The sequence below is a fragment of the Pygocentrus nattereri genome, chromosome 10 (assembly GCF_015220715.1).
Source record: "Pygocentrus nattereri isolate fPygNat1 chromosome 10, fPygNat1.pri, whole genome shotgun sequence".
In the NCBI taxonomy this organism is placed as follows: Eukaryota; Metazoa; Chordata; class Actinopteri; order Characiformes; family Serrasalmidae; genus Pygocentrus; species Pygocentrus nattereri.
The window spans coordinates 5,730,387-5,750,802 of NC_051220.1; the positions used below are offsets into that span (position 1 = coordinate 5,730,387).

The 20,416-nt window shown below is 42.2% G+C and overlaps 1 protein-coding gene across 1 annotated transcript; it reads left to right on the forward strand.

Annotated features, from left to right (window-relative positions):
* The first annotated feature begins 6,564 nt into the window (after positions 1-6,564).
* On the forward strand, positions 6,565-13,381 carry fam167b (family with sequence similarity 167 member B). Its single transcript, XM_017707767.2, has 2 exons — positions 6,565-6,836; positions 12,292-13,381. The coding sequence occupies exons 1-2, from the start codon at positions 6,603-6,605 to the stop codon at positions 12,553-12,555; spliced, it is 498 nt and encodes a 165-aa protein (XP_017563256.1). The 5' UTR covers positions 6,565-6,602; the 3' UTR covers positions 12,556-13,381.
* The last annotated feature ends 7,035 nt before the right edge of the window (positions 13,382-20,416 follow it).

Consider the following 20,416-nt stretch of genomic DNA (forward strand, 5'->3'; position numbering starts at 1 on the left):
AAAAAGTCAATTGCTCGCCCACAAAGAAAAAGTGTGAATAAGGTGGAGCAGAGTCAAAGCTTTGTGTGTGACGGTTCAGAAGAGGAGATTTCGCTGAACATACTGACTGTCGCTGGTGAGTCACGAGGTTACTGGGCCTCACCATTAATTGAAGGACAGACAGTACGCATGGAAATTGATACTGGTGCTGCTGTTTCCATTGTTTCTGAGAATGTGTACAAGAATACACTTAAGAACCTGTCTTTGAAACCAGCTAACATTAAGTTAAAAACATACACTGGTGAACAGGTTCCTGTGTGAGGAGTGGTGGATGTCACAGTTCAGCTGAACAAGCAAACAGCCAAGCTGCCATTGTATGTGGTAAAAGGAGATTACCCATCTCTGCTAGGTCATGCATGGCTGGATAAAATCACACTGGACTGGCCTGCAATTCGCATGATGGTAAAGGAAGAAACTGGACTGATCGACATTCTAAACAAACATGCTGACGTGTTTAAGGATGAACTTGGTAACATGAAAAACATTAGCGTCAAATTGGACATTAAGCCAGATGCCAAGCCAAAGTTCCTAAAGGCACGTCCAGTCCCCTATGCAATTAGACCTAAAGTGGAATCACATCTGAAATCCCTAGTTCAGAGCGGGGTTCTAGAGCCAGTCAGCGTGAGCAGTTGGGCTACACCCATTGTCCCAGTCATAAGAAAGATGGGTCCATCAGGATATGTGGGGATTTTAAAGTCACACTTAACCCCGTGTTGGAGGTGGAACAGTACGCTCTGCCCCACATTGACGACTTGTTTGCTGAGCTGGACAAAAATTCAGCAAAATTGACCTTAGTCAAGCTTATCTCCAGATGAACGTGGACGAAAGCTCAAGGGAACTGCTTACTATAATCACACACAAGGGCCTATATCGCTACCGTCGTTTGCCGTATGGGGTCACGTCAGCCCCATCTCTTTTTCAAAGAGCAATGGATCAAATTCTAAATGGTCTAGCTGAAGTTCAGTGCTATTTAGATGATATCTTGATCACGGGAAAGACTGAAGAAGAGCACTTGAGAAACTTGGATGCTACCTTACAGAGGCTGAAAGAGCATGGACTCAGAGTTCGCAAATCCAAATGTGAGTTCTTCCAGCCATCTGTTGAATTCCTAGGACATGTGATCGACTCACAAGGCTTACACAAAGCCCATCCAAGGTTAAGGCAATAATGGAGGCACCAGCGCCTCAGAACGTGAGCCAACTTCGTTCCTATCTTGGCCTTCTAAATTACCACGGCAGGTTTGTCTTGAACCTAGCCTCATTGCTAAAACCATTGCATCAATTGCTCTGTCAAGACAAAGCCTGGAAGTGGACAGATAAGTGTGCACAAGCTTTTGCCAAAACAAAGAGGGCTCTGCTGAAGTCAGAAGTCTTGACACATTTTGACCCAGCCCTGCCGTTACAGTTAGCGTGTGATGCTTCTTCCTATGGGGTTGGCGCTGTCATATCACATATCATGCCAGACGGAAAAGAAAAACCCATAGCATTTGCATCACGCACGCTGAACAAAGCAGAAAGTAACTATGCCCAAATTGAGCGTGAAGCCCTTGGCATTGTCTTTGGTGTTCGCAAATTTCATCAGTACTTGTTTGGACGGAAATTCACCCTTCTGACAGATCACCGTCCTCTCACCACTATTTTTGATCCACATGTGGGCATTCCGTCGTTAGCAGCTAGTCGGATGCAAAGGTGGGCATTGCTGCTCTCTGCCCATTCATACGACATAAAGTACAGGAAATCTGAGTTGCATGCAAACGCAGATGGTCTCTCCAGGTTGCCACTTCCGGTGACGCATGCTGAGCCACAAATTTACTACTTCTTAACCTGTTGTTGTCTGGGGCCCCCAGGCCAGCTTGGGGCCCCAAGCAATTGTTTGGTTTGCTTGCCCCATTGCAATGGACCTGCTGAAGACTTGAAATAAAGTGAGCTCACCAAAGTAACTTCCACTTAATCACCCATATGTTGAACAGTTTCACTGAAAATCACAGAAGTTTATAAATATATATATTTTGTTTTTCTCTTTTACACCTCCCTTTAATTACATAGGCTGCTTTAAACAGACTTAAATCTAATGTTTTAAAGGTGGTCTAATCCTTATTGAATTACGTGCAATACAGTGTTTCAATATGTTGTATGTAGTTCTTTGCTGCTGCGCCCATGTTCCCAGTCTTGACCCGTTACTCTGTAGATTTCTATGCTTCGTCTCAGTGAGCTCACCTGATTCACCTTATCATTAAGAAGCGGCTGATGTTCTGGCTCAGATGTGCAAAGTAGAGAAACACAGCAATGTGGAGGGCATGTGGTGTCCATTCTATGAGGTTTCATATACATCATTCCCATTCTAAATCTATCAGCATTAATATGGAGTTGGTCCCCAGGGACCAGATTACAGAAAATTCCTAATAATTTAAGTTCTGACAAGTCAAGATTAGATTTTTTTCCACAAAGTCATAGTACAGAAGCAAATCATATCTTCATTTAAGAATTTTATCATATCTCAGCATCTTGTCTTATCTCACTTTGGGAAATCTTAACTTACTTGATTCAAGTCAACAGTCAACTGTCCTGTCTGTTACCTAGGAACCGACCACACACACAGCTGAAAAGTAAATCAAGTAATCAAATTAGCTAGCCAGGCAGCTAACATTAGCTACCTTTACTGGTGTAAAGAAAGTCAAATTAAACTAAAGCGCGATAAACTGAAAGAATGTTATAGTGCTTCATGTTATGCGGATCTTTGCCTCAGTTTCAGTCTCCATTTCCCAAAGGCTTTAGCTGAGCGCACTAAGGTTACTCCTAATAATCAGCTCTGTCTACTCATTATTCACCACCATCACCCCAACAAGCACAAGAAGCTAAAAAAAGTGGCGGTGAAAATCATGTCTGCAGCGTCTGGGACTTTTAAGTGCTGTTAAAAAAATACTCAGTCAAAGCAAAGTGTAGATAAATGTGACATGATTAAGCTACTTATAGTAAACTGTGCCTCCTGTCACTTCATAAAACAGTAGTAACAGACGGTAAACAGAAGTTAAGATGCTCTGGGGTTTAACTTAAAGTTAAGAAAACATTTAGGATATGTTGGCAACTTAGGATGTTTCTGTGATACCGTTTTCTTATCTGGAAATAATTATAGACTTAAGAACTGTTGTTCTGTAATGGCTTCTTTCCTGAATTCAGTGTTAACTGAAGTTGCTATGACAACAAAGCAGCTCTCCGACTTATTAGATTCTGACATTTTGTGTTGTGGTCCGAATTATATAGCGCAGAATATCCAGCGCACAAAGAGTCCCACAGGGCACCGTAATAAATAGTATACAATTGGTGTTCTCTAGTGGACAGGGGACACTTAGAATGGACTGTGTGACTGCAAGAAACAAGCATATATTAAAATGTAGGATTTACTGATTAGGGGACGTTTCAGACATGGCACAGCTCCGCAACTACTCCAGTGGCAGCAGTCTGGAAAAACCCAGAGTAGGGCTACAAGTTGCACACTGGCGCCCTCATGTGTATGTTTCAAGAACGGTTCTCAAATTGAAGGAAACGTTTACCCCTTGCACTCAGTTGGTGAAAAAACCTGGTCCAACATCACATTTAAATGTTGTATTTATGAGTTACATTCTATGAGACAATATTTCAGAATTATGAGGAATTTCCTCATTATTATTGGTTATTGGTTTTTGGAATTTTATCATTTTTATAAATGCTATTTTTAATGACATTGGTAAAAACAGGCTTCCATACTTTTGCCTATGTTGTCAGGGCTGGTTCTCAATAATGCACAGTATAATGTACTGTATATGTTTAACAATTTTACACAGTGTGCCATCATGCTGACGTCTGGGAAACATTAACAACAATTATTGTATGGCTTCTGTAATATCAGTGTAACAGTATTATAATAATACATCAAAACATACAGTATCATCAGCTATACGTACCTTTAAACCTGGAACTCCAAAATGATCTGAAATCATGCTGGACGAATCATGCTTCTCTATCTGGCAGTCTGATGGATGAGGCTGAGTTTGGCGAATGCCAGGAGAACATTATCTGCCCAACTGTATTGTGCCAACTGTAAAGTTTGGTGGAGGGGGGATAATGCTGTGGGGTTTGTTTTTCAGGTTGAACTAGGCCCCTTAGTTCCATTGAAAGAGAAATTTGAATGCTTCAGCAAACCAAGATATTTTGGACAATTGTACGCTTCCAACTTTGTGGGAACAGTTTGGGGAAGAGCCTTTTCTGTTCCAGCATGACTAAGCCCCAACGCACAAAGCAAGGTCCATAAAGTCCTGACCTCAGCCCCATCAAACACCTTTGGGATAAACTAGAATGGAGATTGTGAGCCAGGCCCTCTTGTCCAACAATTTATTTTCCAAGTGTTTTTTGGGTCAGATTTACCACCATTGTACCATCACCAACATTACATTTAAAGACTCAGAAGACAAGTGGCGGTTCCCTGGTGGTTTTGGATTTGTGCTGTGGCTTTCAGGACCCCTGGTTCCTATCACCACCACTGTAAAGACATCAGTAGGCTTCTCAACAAAATAACCATTTCACATTAAGCTACTCTGAATTACGTTATATAGCATATTTCAATGTAGAACCTTTGTAAGTATCATTTGAGCATTCTGTGAGTGTGTGATTAGCACTGCTACAATAATGCAAAGCTATGGGATTCAGTCTCTATGGGATTTGTAAACCATGTTAGCACCAAACATACAGGACAGCAGCTCATAAATAAGCATTACAGTAGGAACACTGTACATCTGATTACAGTAACTGGCTGGTAACTCGGTCTAATCTGGTGTTTATATCTGTGGACCGATTTTCTCGCTCCTGCCACTTGATTCTCTGTCTCATCAATGGACCAAATGAAATCATGCTGAGCCTGAAATGAAGCAGATTTTTCAGCTTGATTACAACAGCAGTGCACTGCTGCTCTCTGCTGGACCAAGCAGGTAGTACAAGCTCCACAAAGAGGTTTTGACCAGCTCATCTCTTTATGAGTGTTTTAGTAGAGTTTTACACAGGTTTTTATATTTTTATATTTATACATACATATATAAATTGTTTAATACACTCTTTAACCTCCTCCCAGACTCAGGTCCAGCTTCTTACCCTCGGTCATCACCCTGCTGAACTCCACACCACTCCACTAACACTCATACCTGTATGTTGCACAACACATAACTGCTTACTCCATCGATACGTAACATACCTTATATTTACTGTTTTTATAGGATTATGTGTATATACACATGTATATATCATTCATGGATATACTGTATTTATAATTTTGTATGTACCGTTCATAAAGTCATATATGTTTCATAGTGTCTGTCTGTCTCTCTCTCTGTCTGTCTGTCTGTCTGTCTGTCTGTATCTAGCATGTCTTGCTCATGTCTGCTGTGTTGCAGTACCACACTTTCACCAGCAGATGGTGGCATTGAAAAACAAACTACGGAATGAATCTCTGTTTGAAAGGAAATGTTGAAACTTGAAAAGTAAAGTCTGTAAACTCGCCTAAAGGTCATTTCTTATAACAGAGATTTTCCCAACACTACTCTGGTTGTTGTCCTACTTGGTTGAAGTGGTCTTTGACTTCTGGATATTTGCAAAAGAATGTGATTCAAGCACTCAGCTTGGTTATGAACATCTTTATAATTCTCAGGAACATGAAGTTTATCGATGACATTATGCCCATTATGTTCTAACACAAATCTAGAACCTAACACACGATCCCATCATACCCAACACACTGTCTCCTATGACCCAACACACTGTCTCATAATGCTTAATACACAGTCTGATATGACCCAACACATTTTATCAATGATAACCTTCACAACATCGATATGTGGAATGAAATTGTTTCTTTTTTCCATTTTGCATGCTTGATAGTTCTTAGATAAGATAAGACATGACCTCTCGTGACCTAACACACACACACACACACACACATCTTCTAAGCCGCTTCTCCTTATGGGTCACGGTGGGTACTGGAGCCTATCCCAGCTGTCATCGGGCCAAAGGTTGTATCATAATACAGAAAAAAAAGATATTTTCATATTTAACACCATTTCGCCATCAGCAGAATTACATATAAACCTCAGAAGACACGTCGAGGTTCGCTGTTGGTTTTGTAAAGTAATAAAATGTCTATATTTGTGTTGTAGTCATGGTAACCCCTGGTTCCTATCACTACCACTGTCGAGAAGTTTCTAATTCTAATGAACTATTTCACAGTAAACCACTCTGAATGACACTGTTTGCATCTCTACGATTGAATTAAGCTGAAATTTTGAAAAATCGGTGGAATTCCCCTTTCACCTGCAGCCGATGGGCCCTTTAACACTGACCCAGCATATGAGGACAGTGCTGGTTACTTCACGCGTTAATCAGGTGGGAAATCACAAAAAGGCGCACAGTGTAGGGGTCCCAGGACGCTCCCAAGCCACGCCCCCTGCGAGCGCGCGAACATGGAAAGAGCCAATAGGGAGGGAGCGTTCACGGCCGTCTCCGTATAAAAGCTCCACAGAGCCGCCAAGGTGGTTGTTCGCGATGGAGTTTAAAGAGTTTCTCTCGGACGAGGGGGAGCCGGAGGACCTGGACAGCGTGAAGGCGCTGACCGCCAAGCTGAACCTGGAGACCCGGCGGCCCTCGTATGTGGAGTGGCGGGAGAGGCTGCGGAGCCGAGCGGAGGGGGGAGGCGGTGTGGAGGCGGCGGACGGAGCCAGCAACGTGTGCGGCTTTGACACCATAGACGAGGCGCTGGAGTGGCTGAGGAGCGAGCTGGTGAGGGAACTGCTCGGCTCTCCTGACGACTTTTAGAAATTAGACGCTTTACCTTTTCTTTCAGTCAGAACTGGTCGTTTCCCTTCAGGTAAACACTGGAGGCAGCTTCTTATTCTTAGTCCATAGCTGCTTGTTCGAATTGGCCCGTTCCACCTTAAATGGTGCAGCAGTTACATTGTGGCTTCATTTAAGGTGGAACGGGGAAATTCGAATAGGAGGCTAATTTGAGCTCCGTCGGTTAAACCGTGAGGAGCACAAGCTCAGGGAGGTAGAGGCGCCTCAACTGGCCTGACATACAGGTGCTGCTTCAGTTAAACAGCAGTGCTGTGTAGAGTAAAGACAGCCTGCCTGAGAACCTCCTCCACTGAGCTCCACTGCAGCGTCCAGCATCTCCCAGCAACTCCCAGCACAGGCACTGAAGTCTGAGAGGCCGTTCTCCACTTTTTGGGATTATTTTGGTTTATTACATTGCTCTGACTTTAGATGCTCTACAGAAGAATGTGAGATTGTCTGTGAATGTGAGAAAGTGCTTTGTCTATCTAGAGAAAGTATCTTTGCCAGTTACCAAGAGGTTAGAGAGAAAGACAGTCCTGAGCTCAGATACTGCTAGAAACAAGTTGAACACAGAACTCTGTGCCATTCAGTGCAACTACAATATTCAGTGCAATACAATAAAATATAATATATAAGTGCAGCTTATATCAGAAGCACCTGTATCTCGCTTTTCAGTTTTTGACATAATTTGACAAGGCCTGTTGCCCTTCATATTGTGTGTAAGTTTCATGATGATTGGACCAAAAGAAACGTTCCAAAACGACATGGAAAAAATTCTGGTTCCATTGACTTACATGAGAAGTAAAGCAATTTTTAAAGCAATTCCTGTAAAGTCGCCATCCTGGAGATACAAGGTTTTCTTCCGAACAACAGCGGCATGTGCCATCGCAACTAACTGGCAGTCTGGCAGACTTGGGGTTCAAGCTTCATCCCAGGAAAAGTGTATGTTTTGGCCAAGAAAGGCCTGGAACTTGATTTCTAGGAAAAAATAGCATTTAAATTGTGATTTGTCAGAAAAATCGCAATTTGACATTTTCATCAAATCATTCAGATCCATAATCTACTCTCTGGCTACAGGTTAGAAAGTTTGCTTGTGTATCAAAAAAAAGTGATATTAGATGTCTAAAATACACAGACACATGACTATCACTTCCCTCTTTTTAAAAAGGATTTATGGTGTTTTTTGGGAAAAAAGTAAGTGGAATTCCACTGATTTCCAGAATATATAATAATAAACTTAATAATTCTGCAGCTACGGTCATTCAGAGTGGGTTGAGGTGAAATGCTTCACTCTAGAGAAACTTACAGACTCTGATTCCTTTACATTGGTGGTGATAGGAACCAGGGGTCTCAGTGTCCACATCCCAAAAGGCTATTTTTGTATGTAATTTGATAATATTTAAAGGCCTATTTGCATTACAGTGCCCTGCATGACCCTCTCTGCCATGAATGCGATTTGAAAATATGTTCAATGCCGTTCTCAGGCGTCAGGCAGCGTAATTGTAGACACTTTGTTTAATAACTTTGTGAGGGAGCTTTCAGAGGCATTAAACACTTTGGACGTCTGGTTCCTATCACCACCACTGAACAGTTCTGACTCTACGTTTCTCTAGAACAGAGCTATTTACATCAAACCCAACTCCCAGTGAGCTGGTTTTACATACTAACCATTTAATTCCGCAGATATTGTGAAACATCGATGTAATCCCCCTTTAATTAATTAACCACTTCATCTACATCCAGGGAGAAGCTGTACTGTGGCTTGTCTGTGGGCGAGGTTGCTCTGTGCGCCATTATAAACGGTGGGAAACAACCATTTTAATAACATCTGGAATAAAAACCAGTTAGCCTAGCCTTTAATAATATCCCAAGGCCTACGCCCATTTCACCACTTGTGATTTTGCTTTTGGAAGACACTTTTAGGTCTTGTATACGTCATCAGATTGTTTACTTCATTTCTGGGATGAGTTATTGCTCGAGATCTCCCCTGAAAAGGGGCTGATTACTCATGTCTGTCGGATACAAATGCTGAGCAATCATAGATCAGCGGACATAAAAGCCAGTGTTTGAGATTACAGCACTGGGCGTGACTGACAATATTTACTCAGTTTGCTCACCTTTAAATCTCATCCAGGTGCACCAGCATGTAGCCATCTCACAGGTGCGTGTGTATACCCGCGGCGCAGGTGTGCGAGTGCGTTCCCGTGCAGAAAGGTCGGCCTCGCCTGAGTAAGAGTGCCTGAGCCAATCACGACTGTAATTTAGCCGTTTTAAGTGGCTGAAATGTATAAGCTCTCAGGGACACAAGTCGAGGCAGTGACACCTGAGGTCATATGACCGTATCAGCTCACACAAAGGCCAGCTGAGGTTTGTGGAACACGTTCCAGCAAGGCAAGAACCACAGGTCAAGTTTTCTAGCATCATGTGTTTCAGTGGTGTGATTGGAATAATCCTGGTATTTGTTTACATGACAACAACGCTAACAAGTAAGGCAAATTAGTCTCGAAAGAAGACTTATTTTTTCAGCTTTACCATCAAAATTACAAATAAACACACTTAATAACGTATAGGTTCACTGGTGGTTTTGGATAGTAAATAAAATGCCTATATTTTGTGTTGTACATGGTGACCCTAGGTTCCCATCACCACCACTATAAAGAAATGAGTCAGTAAGTTTCTCTACAGCGAACCGTTTCCACTTGTTTGTTTACATCTCATTCTGAATTCTCTCTGAATTATGCTCACATTTTCTCCTTATATGGTCCAACAAATGTAAATAATTTTGGTCAAAGTAACATAAACTAGTCTTTAACCGTGTCACATATAAGGTTCATTATTGTTTATATCATATGACATATTTCAGTTTTGAGAAATATCAACAGAATTACAAGTTGTAAGCTTGTGAAAACACTAAAGGTCTTTCTCATCCCCGTCTTTCACATTTCTGTTTCTGTTCAGGAGCCAAATAAATGACCTCAAGTACAAAGAGCTGTTGTCTCAATAGCTTTGGTTACATCTGTTGCAAAGAGCATGTTACTAAGCATCATTAATATATAAGTATACAGTTAATGTCCTTTATTGTTTGAATGCAGTGTGTCTAACTTTCTGTTGCAGATGAATTGTAAATCAGAGTTTTTGCCACTCAGTGAAGTGGCATTTTCATTTTATTATCAGGGTAGTGGCTTTAATCCCTGTGCGAAAAGATTTTGGGGAAGATCATCATTAATACATTAATGTTCTTAAGCCCTACTGTACATTAATATGTTCATGTTTCCTCTCCCTGTCTAATAGAGGAACCATCTAAGCATTGGCCCTGTGGTCAGGACATTGCAAGCTTGATTACTGGCAGTGCCACAGCTATCTGTGGCCAGGAACTCAAGAGAGTGTGACTGGCCTTGCTCACTCTGAGTGGGTTGCATGGCATTTCTTCCCTCTCACTAGCCAAAGCAGGCTGTTAGTTGATATAACAGAAAATTTAAGTGATACTTTTTTAATCCCAGATCCGGGGAAATTCCACCTCCACGTTTAACCCATCCGTGAAGTGAAACACCACATACACACTAGTGAATACACACACACACTAGGGGGCAGTGAGCACACTTGCCCAGAGCGATGGGCAGCCCAATCCACAGCACCCAGGGAGCAATTGGGGGTTAGGTGTCTTACTCAAGGACACCTCAGTCATGGACTGTCGGTGCTGGGGATTGAACCAGCAACCTTCTGGTCACAGGGCCAGTTCCCTAACCTCCAGCCCACGACTGCCCAAAAGTGGTTAGTGTTCTCCTCGTAATGTGTTGAGCTGTCCAATGACTTTGTGTCTTTGAGAAAGCATGCACCTGTCTTCACCCTCCTAGCACTGTGTGATGGAGGGAGACCATTAAACAAAACTCTGTGCATTATAGTGTTCGAAGCTGATGCTCCAGCCACAAGCTAATAATCTAGCCCTAAGATAACACACAAGCCCAGGCTAACAGTCACAATAGTGATATGATGCTATACAATACGCTGCAGCACAATTTAATACATGTTGTTTATATTAGCTAGCATTAACTTACACAGTGTTTTCCTGTTTTATGCATCGGAGAACAACATTGTCCAGAAAAGACCCAGATAGCAGACAATTCCAGGCCAGTTTTGACTTTTCTACGTCAGCGTTGGTTGACTTAGATGTGCAGGACAAATGTACAGTTTTATCTTGTCTAAATTTGTGGGCCAATTCTGATGTAAATATTGTGAACCAGTAACCTGTTGGGCCAGATTTGAGCCACATCCATTAGTTCTACCCACTTTACAGGGTGTGGGCCAGATCTGGGCCACTGTGTACTGGGCCCAAAGTGTGTTGCCAGAATTTTGCTAACTGGGTATGGTGCCATCATCTCCAGATCATCCAGATATTACTCAGTACTCCTCATGTCTGCCTTTGCTAACTTGCCTGATGAGGGTGTGCTGTAGCTCTGACTTTCTTCACTGCCCTCTGTGAAGAAGAGACTGACCGTCGCACTCTTTCTGATGACAGTCACTGATGTAATAGTTGGGTTTTGTTTTGCAAAGAATCTGCCTGTCTGTCTTTTCACTCTTATTGAAAAATATTCATGTGGGAATCTTTACTAGCTCCCATGGCTGGCTTGTTTATTACCATTTTATGAGATGCAGTAAATCGTATTGGACTTGGTCAGTGTTTAAATTAAAATGGGAACTAGTAGAAAATGACTGGAATGATTTTGGGAAAGCTCTCAGATGAAATGGTTCAGCTAAGGAAGCAGTAATATTCAATCACTGGCAGATAGCCGTTTAAAATAATGACCTGTCTGATTATTTCATTTGACCAGTATTTCAAATCAACATTTGATTATGGATTTACTTTATTTTGGGAGAGCAGACTGTTTTGGCGACGCTGAACTGTTATGATAAAAAGTCTATTTAATTTACTTCATTTAAATTATTTACAAACAAGTGTGAGCAAAAAAGTCAAAAATATATTATCAAAATATTTAGACATTCATGTTACGCATCACAATATTTAGTTTTCCTGAGGTTTGATAAGCTGGAACAGTACTGCCTTAAAAACTGCATTTGTATGCAAAAGTTTGAGCACCCCTGAACAAATTTTATAAGAGAAAATAAGTCACATCCTTTACAGGGAACACACTTTCACACGTTTTAATGCTGTTTATTCGCTGAATTTCATGTATTGGTGAACAAAAAACAAAACGCAAAATAAGCAAGTGTTTTGGCTCAAAGGGCCCTATCAGCCAGGGCCCCTTGTGGCCTATACCTGGTTCTATACCTTCTCTGTGTAATTCTCTCATTCTCATCCCTGCTCCTGTCTTATCTTTCTCATTCTCCCCCACAACCCGACACCTTCCCCTGCTCTAATCTTTCCTCTCTTTCTCCTCCGCAGAGGGAGATGCAGTTGCAGGATAACCGGCTGGCCCGGCAGCTGATCCGCTTGCGCGGGGAGATCCACCAGCTGAAGGTAGAGCAGACGTGTCATCGACACAAAGAGATGCTGGATGACGCCACGCTGGAGCTGGAGGAGTGCGGCGAGGAGTCCGATCTGCTCTGTGACATCCCGCTGAAGGCCGCCTTCACTCTGTCCACTCCACTCAAACACCTGGGCCTCACCAAGATGAACCTCAACGCCCGCCGCTTCTCCCTCTGCTAGAAAGGGAGGAAACTGACTTCTCCCCTTCAGCTACAAGCACAAAAAGTCGCCTGTTCTCAAAGAACAAGCCATGACACTTGTAAAAAAGATGCCAAGTTTTAGATCACGGATATTCTGTTCAGTCCTTGAAGTTCAAGGAACTGTAACTTCTCTACCTTTCCTTTAACCAAGAAAGGTAACAATGGCCAATCAGCTGCATTATTAACTAGCAGTGATTTGCTATAAACAGGGCCTGATCTATATAAAGGGGCTCCTGAACTTCATAATGTGTGGTGTACAAGTTTCTTGACTTTTACCACATTGCTGAAAGGGGGAAAAGGGCTGAAGCTCATGCATAATCTCTATTCCTGATCTATTTCTTTCTTCTAGGGCAGGATTGTCAATGGTAAGGGCTGCTTGTTGGCTTATTGCCCCATTGGATAAAATCCCAATTCCAGTGTAGATTCTGAGAGTCATATAGAGTAGTGCCCTCAAAGCCTTGGGCACCCTTAGCTTTTGTATTTCAACAGCAATGTGAGCCCTCTCTCTTTCAAAGGAGTTTGAGATCGTATCGTCACATTTTGCATGCCATCACCAGAAGGCCTTATCTGCAGATCAGCTTTGTGTATGCAAAACATTTCAGGAGATATATGTTCTTTATCCAGCACCATCTGCCTGAAGCTGGAATTGAATACTTGTTTGATTCAGCTGAAAGGTGAAGATACAAAATACACACACCAGCCACTTTATTAGGTACACCTTGCTAGTAAAAGGTTGGACCCCTTTTGCCTTCAGAACTGCCTTAATTCTTCATGACACACTTTCAACAAGGTGTTGGAAACGTTCCTCAGAGATTTTGGTTGGTTATTTGAGTTCCTGTTGCCTTTCTATCATCTGGAACCAGTCTGCCCATTCTCCTCTGACCTCTCACATCAACAAGGCATTTTCATCCACACAACTGACCGCTCACTGGATATTTCCTCTTTTTCGGACCGTTCTCTGTAAACCCTAGAGATGGTTGTGTGTGAAAATCCCAGTAGATCAGCAGTTTCTGAAATACTCAGACCAGCCCGTCTGGCACCAACAACCACGCCACGTTCAAAGCCCCTTAAATCCCCTTTCTTCCCCGTTCTGATGCTCGGTCTGCACTTCAGCTAGTTGTCTTGACCACCTCTACATGCCTAAATGCATTGCTGATTAGCTATTTGTGTTAACAAGCAATTGTACCTAATAAAGTGGCCAGTGGGTGTACACAATCTTTATCACTATTAAAATAATAGGAGTTGCAATTAGAGCGGAAATAGGTGTGGCGACGGGCTGGTCATAGGAGAAAAGGCTTTCTCTCTGTCCGCCCCCCGCTTTCTCATTCCATTCTCGACTTGGCTACTGCTCCAAACAGCAGTCTCACAGGAAGCATGAGGTCCTGGTCAGGATTTCGGACGCTCCATCACTCGAGGCCAAAAATAACTGCACTGGCGAGAAGGCAGATATGAGCTGAGAAATTGGAGCCTGTGGATTGATCCGAGAACAGTTTTGTCTCGACATTGAAGACTCAAAATGCTCATGTTGCTGAAAACTAAAGATCATAGAGGCCAGAAATGTTAATGTTGCTAATAGTGAGTGAACGATAATGAGGTCCAGGAAGCACTGCGGTGGTCATCAGTGGGAGTGTTGCTACAAGTGCTCTAGCAAAGGCTAACATTGGAAGTCTAACCAGCAACACTAGTCCGTGTAATATTACATGATTATTCACAAAGTTCAGCTAGAAGATAGAAGATAACAGTGCGGATGTTTCCATGCAGCTGTCTAGCGTTGATGATATAATCCAGTAACCAAAACGTACATTTTTGAGACAAAACAGCTCCAACTGAGAGGTAGTTCAGTTGTTACTGAAACTGGGGTGGCACAGAATCTGTAGGCCTGCTGGTGGACATCACAGCACAGTTTTCGATGGTGTGAAATAGGGGGCGAACTGAATGTTCTTCCATATGCTTATTTCTGTACCTTATTTCTGAAGCTTTGTTTCAGGACAGTACCAAAACATTTATTTTTATTGTAGTCTGTAATATTGATGGCATTGACTTGCTATAATATTCAGTGTGTTATAGTGGTTTTTGAAATGTGTGGCTGTTTGAGGGCATTTTGGGGGCAACACGTGTTTTGCAAAATGATTATATTTTAAACAAGCAGCTTAAAGAATGTGAAATCTAAGCCGCTTTGAGTGAGTGAGATAAGCTGCAGAAAGCCACTCCGTTTTCACTGCTTTCTCACAAGTAAAAAGCTCAAGGTCTTCGGTCAGAGGAGTGTAAAATACCACACCTTCTGTATTTACGCCCAAGTACTTAAATGTCACAGAGCTGAGCAGAATAGTGTTGCAGTGTTGAACTTCAGCCTGCTGGAGGCTGGGGTTCTCAAACAGTTTGAAAGCAGAGGTTCATTGATTTTATGTTTGTATATAATTTCTGCATAATTCCATCACTGAGATGTAAACAAAGTCGTGCAGAGGGGTTTTATGTGAAGTGGCTCCCTGAAGAGAAACTTAGACTCTGATTTCTGTGCGGTGGTGATGGGAACCTGGGGTCATAACGTCTACAACACAAACAGCCATTTTATCTACTTTTAAAAACCACCAATGAACATAAACGTCTTTGTTTTTATAAGAGATATTGATGGTAAAATAGAGGTAAATCAGAAAAAATAAGTTTTCTTTGGACACTGTTTTGTCGCACAAGACCCCGCATGCACCTCTCCACTATAAATAGATAAAAAGAAATTTAGGCCAAAATCGTATCTACAAACTATCATAAAACCGTATATCAGGCAGCATATTCATAATTCATGTGATAACCTTCTGGAAGGGAGCTTTAAAGGGAGCATTAATCTCTTCAGATGTCTGGTTCCTATGACCACCACTGCAACTCCAAGTTTCTCCACAATAGAGCATTTCACCCCAAACCACTCTGAATGAATGTTTAGGTCTTAGTCTTTTAATTACGCAGATTTTGAAAAACAGGTGTTTTAGTTTCTTCTTTAGATTTTTCTGAACATTTTTCTGTTGAAATACATTCACTGTTTTTGAATGCCATGGTTTTTGAGCATCCCTTGCTACTGCCACTTGTAAATAAAAACGAATTATGAGTGACTTGTGCCCTCATTACTTTCTTCCGCATTGAGCGTTTAAGTCGCCGTGTGAAGTAGGGCGTGGGAAAGGACAGAGAATCTCTGTAATGCAGCCTGCAGTGTGATCTCCATGTAAGCTCTAAGGTACAAAGAGTAAAATACAGTAGCCCTGTCCAAGCTTTATGGAAACTGTTGAGCCTTCACACATCCTGCAGTGATTAACGTCAGACAGACAGGGTGGAAGACCGCTGAAGGAATCGGAGGTGCAGCCCTATGTAGGTGCCGAAATTAGGCTCGTACAACTGAAAAAGAAGAAGTCAGAAAAAAGTGACTGGTAGACAGTTTTCCTCGCTTTGTTTAAAAGCATGTATCAGCGCATCCTGTTATGAGTAATCCTAACTCTCCAGTGTCGGCTTGCAATAAAATCAGATTCATTTCACCTTCAGCTCAGCCTCCAGAGGGCAGCCTTTTATCTAAAGGCTCTGAAATGCGCCCAAATGTAGGCCGATGCTATCCTGTTACACATGAGTGGGGAAAAGTCAGAGAGGTGAGAGAGATAGTTTAAAATGTGTTATCTGTGTAACGTGTGACATTCAATCATTTAACGGGTATAACATGATGACCACCTCCTTGTTTCTACTCTCACTGTCCACTTTATCAGCTCCACTTACTGTATTGCTGCACTTTGTAGTTCTACAGTTACAGACTGTAGTCCATCTGTTTCTCTGATACTTTGTTACCCCCTTTTACCCTGTTCTTCGATGGTCAGCACCCCCACTAGACCAAGACAGAGCAGATACTATTTGGGTGGCGGATCATTCTCAGCACTGCAGTGGCACTGACGTGGTGGTGGAAGACCATTTGGAAGACCAAAGCTTTAACTTCATGGCCGATGTCTTGAGATGTTGCTTCAATATGTCCACATAATTTTCCTTCCTCATAATGCCATCTATTTTGTGCACCAGTGCCTCCTGCAGCAAAGCACCCCCACACCATGATGCTGCCACCACCATGCTTCACAGTTGGGATGGTGTTCTTTGGCTTGCAAGCCTCCCCTCTTTTCTGATACTTTGTTACCCCCTTTTACCCTGTTCTTCAGTGTTCTTCATGGACACTCCATGAGGGTCCACTCCATGGGGGTCCTGACCACTGAAGAACAGGGTAAAAGGGGGCTAACAAAGTATCAGAGAAACAGATGGACTACAACTTTATTATGATGTGCATTGTTGGTCGTTTGCTATTTTTCAATATTTAGTGATGTTCACTCTTCACCTTCATTCAACCTCCATTCTTTTCAGGAGACTCACTTTCAGTTTTCACCTCCATGGAGATTTATCCACTCCTTCAAAGTTCAGTCTTAGAAGTTGGTTGCATTTTCTGTTTCTCACGATCCAAACAATCCCAAACTCATTTAATCACGCTGAGGTCCAAACTGCTTCCTTTTCTCAGTAAGAGCTTCCTGACCGCTACACATCCTTTCAGACCCAGTTGTCTTCTCACAGTGGAAGGAGGGACAGAAACAGCTTTTTCAGATGTGAAACAAGTTTTGGGTGCGCAGGTTACTTGCACGGATATAAAACATTATTTTTATTTATAATATTTATTTTATGCAAGTGGATCATCTTACATCTAATGTTCTGAGACATCTATCTTGAAAAAGGAATAACTGGCATACACACACACACACACACACACACACACACACATACATATATATATATATAGGAAGGGAGGGAGGGAGGGAGGGAGAGAGAGATATAAAATGGCCTTTGCAGTGATGGAGCTGATAGGGTTAACCTAATTGTTCTTAGTGACAATAAATGCCACAGTGTAAGGAAGAATAGAGATGATGTGATGGTGAAGACAGAGGAATATTTCCTGAGGCTGTGTTCTTTATTGACACTGCCAAGCACTGTAGCTCAAATTGCCAGCATTTCTACTGCATGACATCAGCTGCTTTGCACATCAGCGGGTGCTCACCTGATGGCTGCATGAGGCCCAGCATTTCCTTTAATCTCCCTCCACAACAGCAAGAGATTTTTGCCATATAAAATTTGCGCTCTGACGAATGACGCCCTAGAAGCAGTAGTGAAGTGTAAATACAGGCAGGCTTTATAATGTTATAATGTACAAAAAACTAAAATAATAATAATAAAAAACAAAAACCATAATGTTCATTTCTGCAAGAGTCCCTATGGGATTTCTAGTGGTATCTTACTGTGAACATGTATTTCTGCTGGGCTGCCCAGCTCCTTCAGTAAAAAGTCCTGGCATAGAGCTGCTGTTGTTTTCCATTAATAGCAACTGACTGAGTTGCTATTGAGTAAACAAATAAGCAGACCAATCAATTCTTACTTGCTGGCCACTTTATTAGAAACCCCTCTCTTGTAGCTCAACCTTGCTGGTGTACAGTTAGAGGTACAGTTATAGACTGTATACATAGTTTGTGTTAGCCATCCTCCATCCCTTCATCAGTTGGTCAGTTTCTATTCACAGAGCCATTCTTGGCTGGATACTTTTGGATGGTGGACCAATCTCAACCTAGCAATGACCTAGCAAAGGAGGTGGAGCTCAAGAAGTGACCAATTTGCTAAAATCAGGTGGGTGTTCAAACACATGGAGATACCATCTGGCATTCATCAAAGATTCTTCAAAGGTTCTTCAAAGGTTCAAGGAGGGGTTTTTTGTGAGGTATGTGAAGAACATTAGTAAAGTTTAAAAAACCTGCTTATAATGTAAATGTTCTACGAAGAACGCCCAAACTGTGTGAACATAACTTTACACTGTGTGAACTTTTACACAAACCAGTCCTGTGGGCAGCATGCCGTGACCGCTGATGGTGGCGGTTGCACCTGTGGCGTGATAGTGTGTGTTGCGCTGGTACAAGGTCCAGCCACAGCAGTGTTGCTGGACCTCAGCGTCACTGCTGGACAACTATACATCTATAGGGTGGACCAACAGGGTAAGTGTGTCTAATAGAGTGGACAGTGAGTGGACACAGTGTTTGTAAACTCCAGCTGCACTGCTGTGTCTGATCCACTCGTACCAGTGCAACACACACTAACACACCACCACTATATCAGTGTCACTGTAGTGCTGAGAATAATCCACCACCCAAATACCTACCTGTGGTTCTCCTGACCATTGAAGAACAGGGTAACAAAGTACACAGAGAAGCAGATGGAGATTAATAGAGGAGCACCTTAATTAAGTGGCTGGTCAGAGTAAAGATATATCAGTTCAAGATTTTTCCTAGGACCTTACATCCAAACCCAGAACCCTTTAGGAACCTTCATCTGTAATGTGCATGTGTTGCTAGATCAGAAAGCACCATCTTTTGTTAAGAGGTCTTGTGGAGTGAGTTTCAGGAATCATCAGTTCAGGGCACTGAGACTGAATTATATATAGGATTATATATTATATATATATATAATTCCATAATTGGACAACCACATAACCACAACGTGACAAATGAAACAGTCATGAGCTCATATAATGAGGCCAATTGAGGAAATGTTCTTGAAGCAGAGGTTGACGTTAACCATCCAGAAGTGGAGGCATAAGTGTGTTTAGAGTCTCTCGTGTGTCTTCCTGTTGAACTATGAAGCTAATTTCCGGCGTACGTCTTGGCTGACTTCCTGCAAGCGCATGTATTATCTGCCGCCTGTTACCGCAACAAATATGACTGTGGTCGGCAGAGAGAGAGAGAGAGAGAGACAGAGAGAGAGATACAACAGAAACAAATACAAAGAAGAATAAGAGAAAGGAAAAGAAATATTGAGAGAGAGCGAGAGAGCGGAGAAGAGAGAGAGTGAGAGGGTAAGAGAGAGAGAGAGAGAGAGAGAGAGAGAGACAGAGTAATGGAGAGAGAGAGAGAGCGAGAGAGAGAGACAGAGTAATGGAGAGAGAGAGAGAGAGCGAGAGAGAGAGAGACAAAGAGAGAGAGAAAGAGAGAGACAGTGAGTGAGAGACAGAGATGGAGAGAGAGAGAGCGAGAGAGAGAGAGCCAGAGAGAGAGAAAGAGAGAGACAGTGAGTGTGAGAGAGAGAGAGAGATGGAGAGAGAGAGAGAGCAAGAGAGAGAGAGACAGAGTGAGAGAGAGAGAGAGAGAGAAAGAGAGAGAAAGAGAGAGTAAGTACAAAGAAGAATAAGATAAAGGAACAGAAATATTGTGAGGGAAAGTGAGTGAGAGAGAGAGAGAGCAAGAGAGAGAGTGAGTGAGTGAGAGAGAGTGAGAGAGAGAGATACAAGAGACAAAATGAAAGAGAAGAATAAGAGAAAGGAAAAGAAATATACTGAGAGACAGAGAGAGAGAGAGAGAGAGAGAGAGAGAGAGGGAGAGAGAGAGAGAGAGAGAGATACAAGAGGAACAAAAAAGAAGAATAAGAGAAAGGAACAGAAATATAGTGAGAGAGAGAGAGAGAGAAAGAGAGAGGGCAAGAGGAAGAAAGAGAGAGAGAGAGGGCAAGAGAAATAGAGAGGGGGGGGTCATTAACAAAAGAGAGGATTGAGAAAGAGAATGGATTAATAGGCAAAGCTGGAGAAGAAGAACGGACAGAGAGAGACCAAGAGAAATAAAAAAAGGAAAAAGAGAAAGGCAGATTGAGAGTATTTTGAGAGACAGAGAGAGACAAATAAAATAAAAAAATAAACAGAATGAGAAAAAGATTGAGAAATAAAAGGAAGAAAGTAGAGAAGAGAATGAGAAGAAGGCTTAAGAGAAAAAGAAGAAAGAAAGAAAGAAAGAAAGAAAGAGAGACAG

Coding starts and splice junctions, on each gene's coding strand:
- fam167b (XM_017707767.2), top strand. CDS start 6,603: ATGGAGTTTAAAGAGTTTCTCTCGGACGAGGGGGAGCCGGAGGACCTG. Junction 6,837..12,291: donor AGTGGCTGAGGAGCGAGCTG/GTGAGGGAACTG, acceptor TCTCCTCCGCAG/AGGGAGATGCAGTTGCAGGA.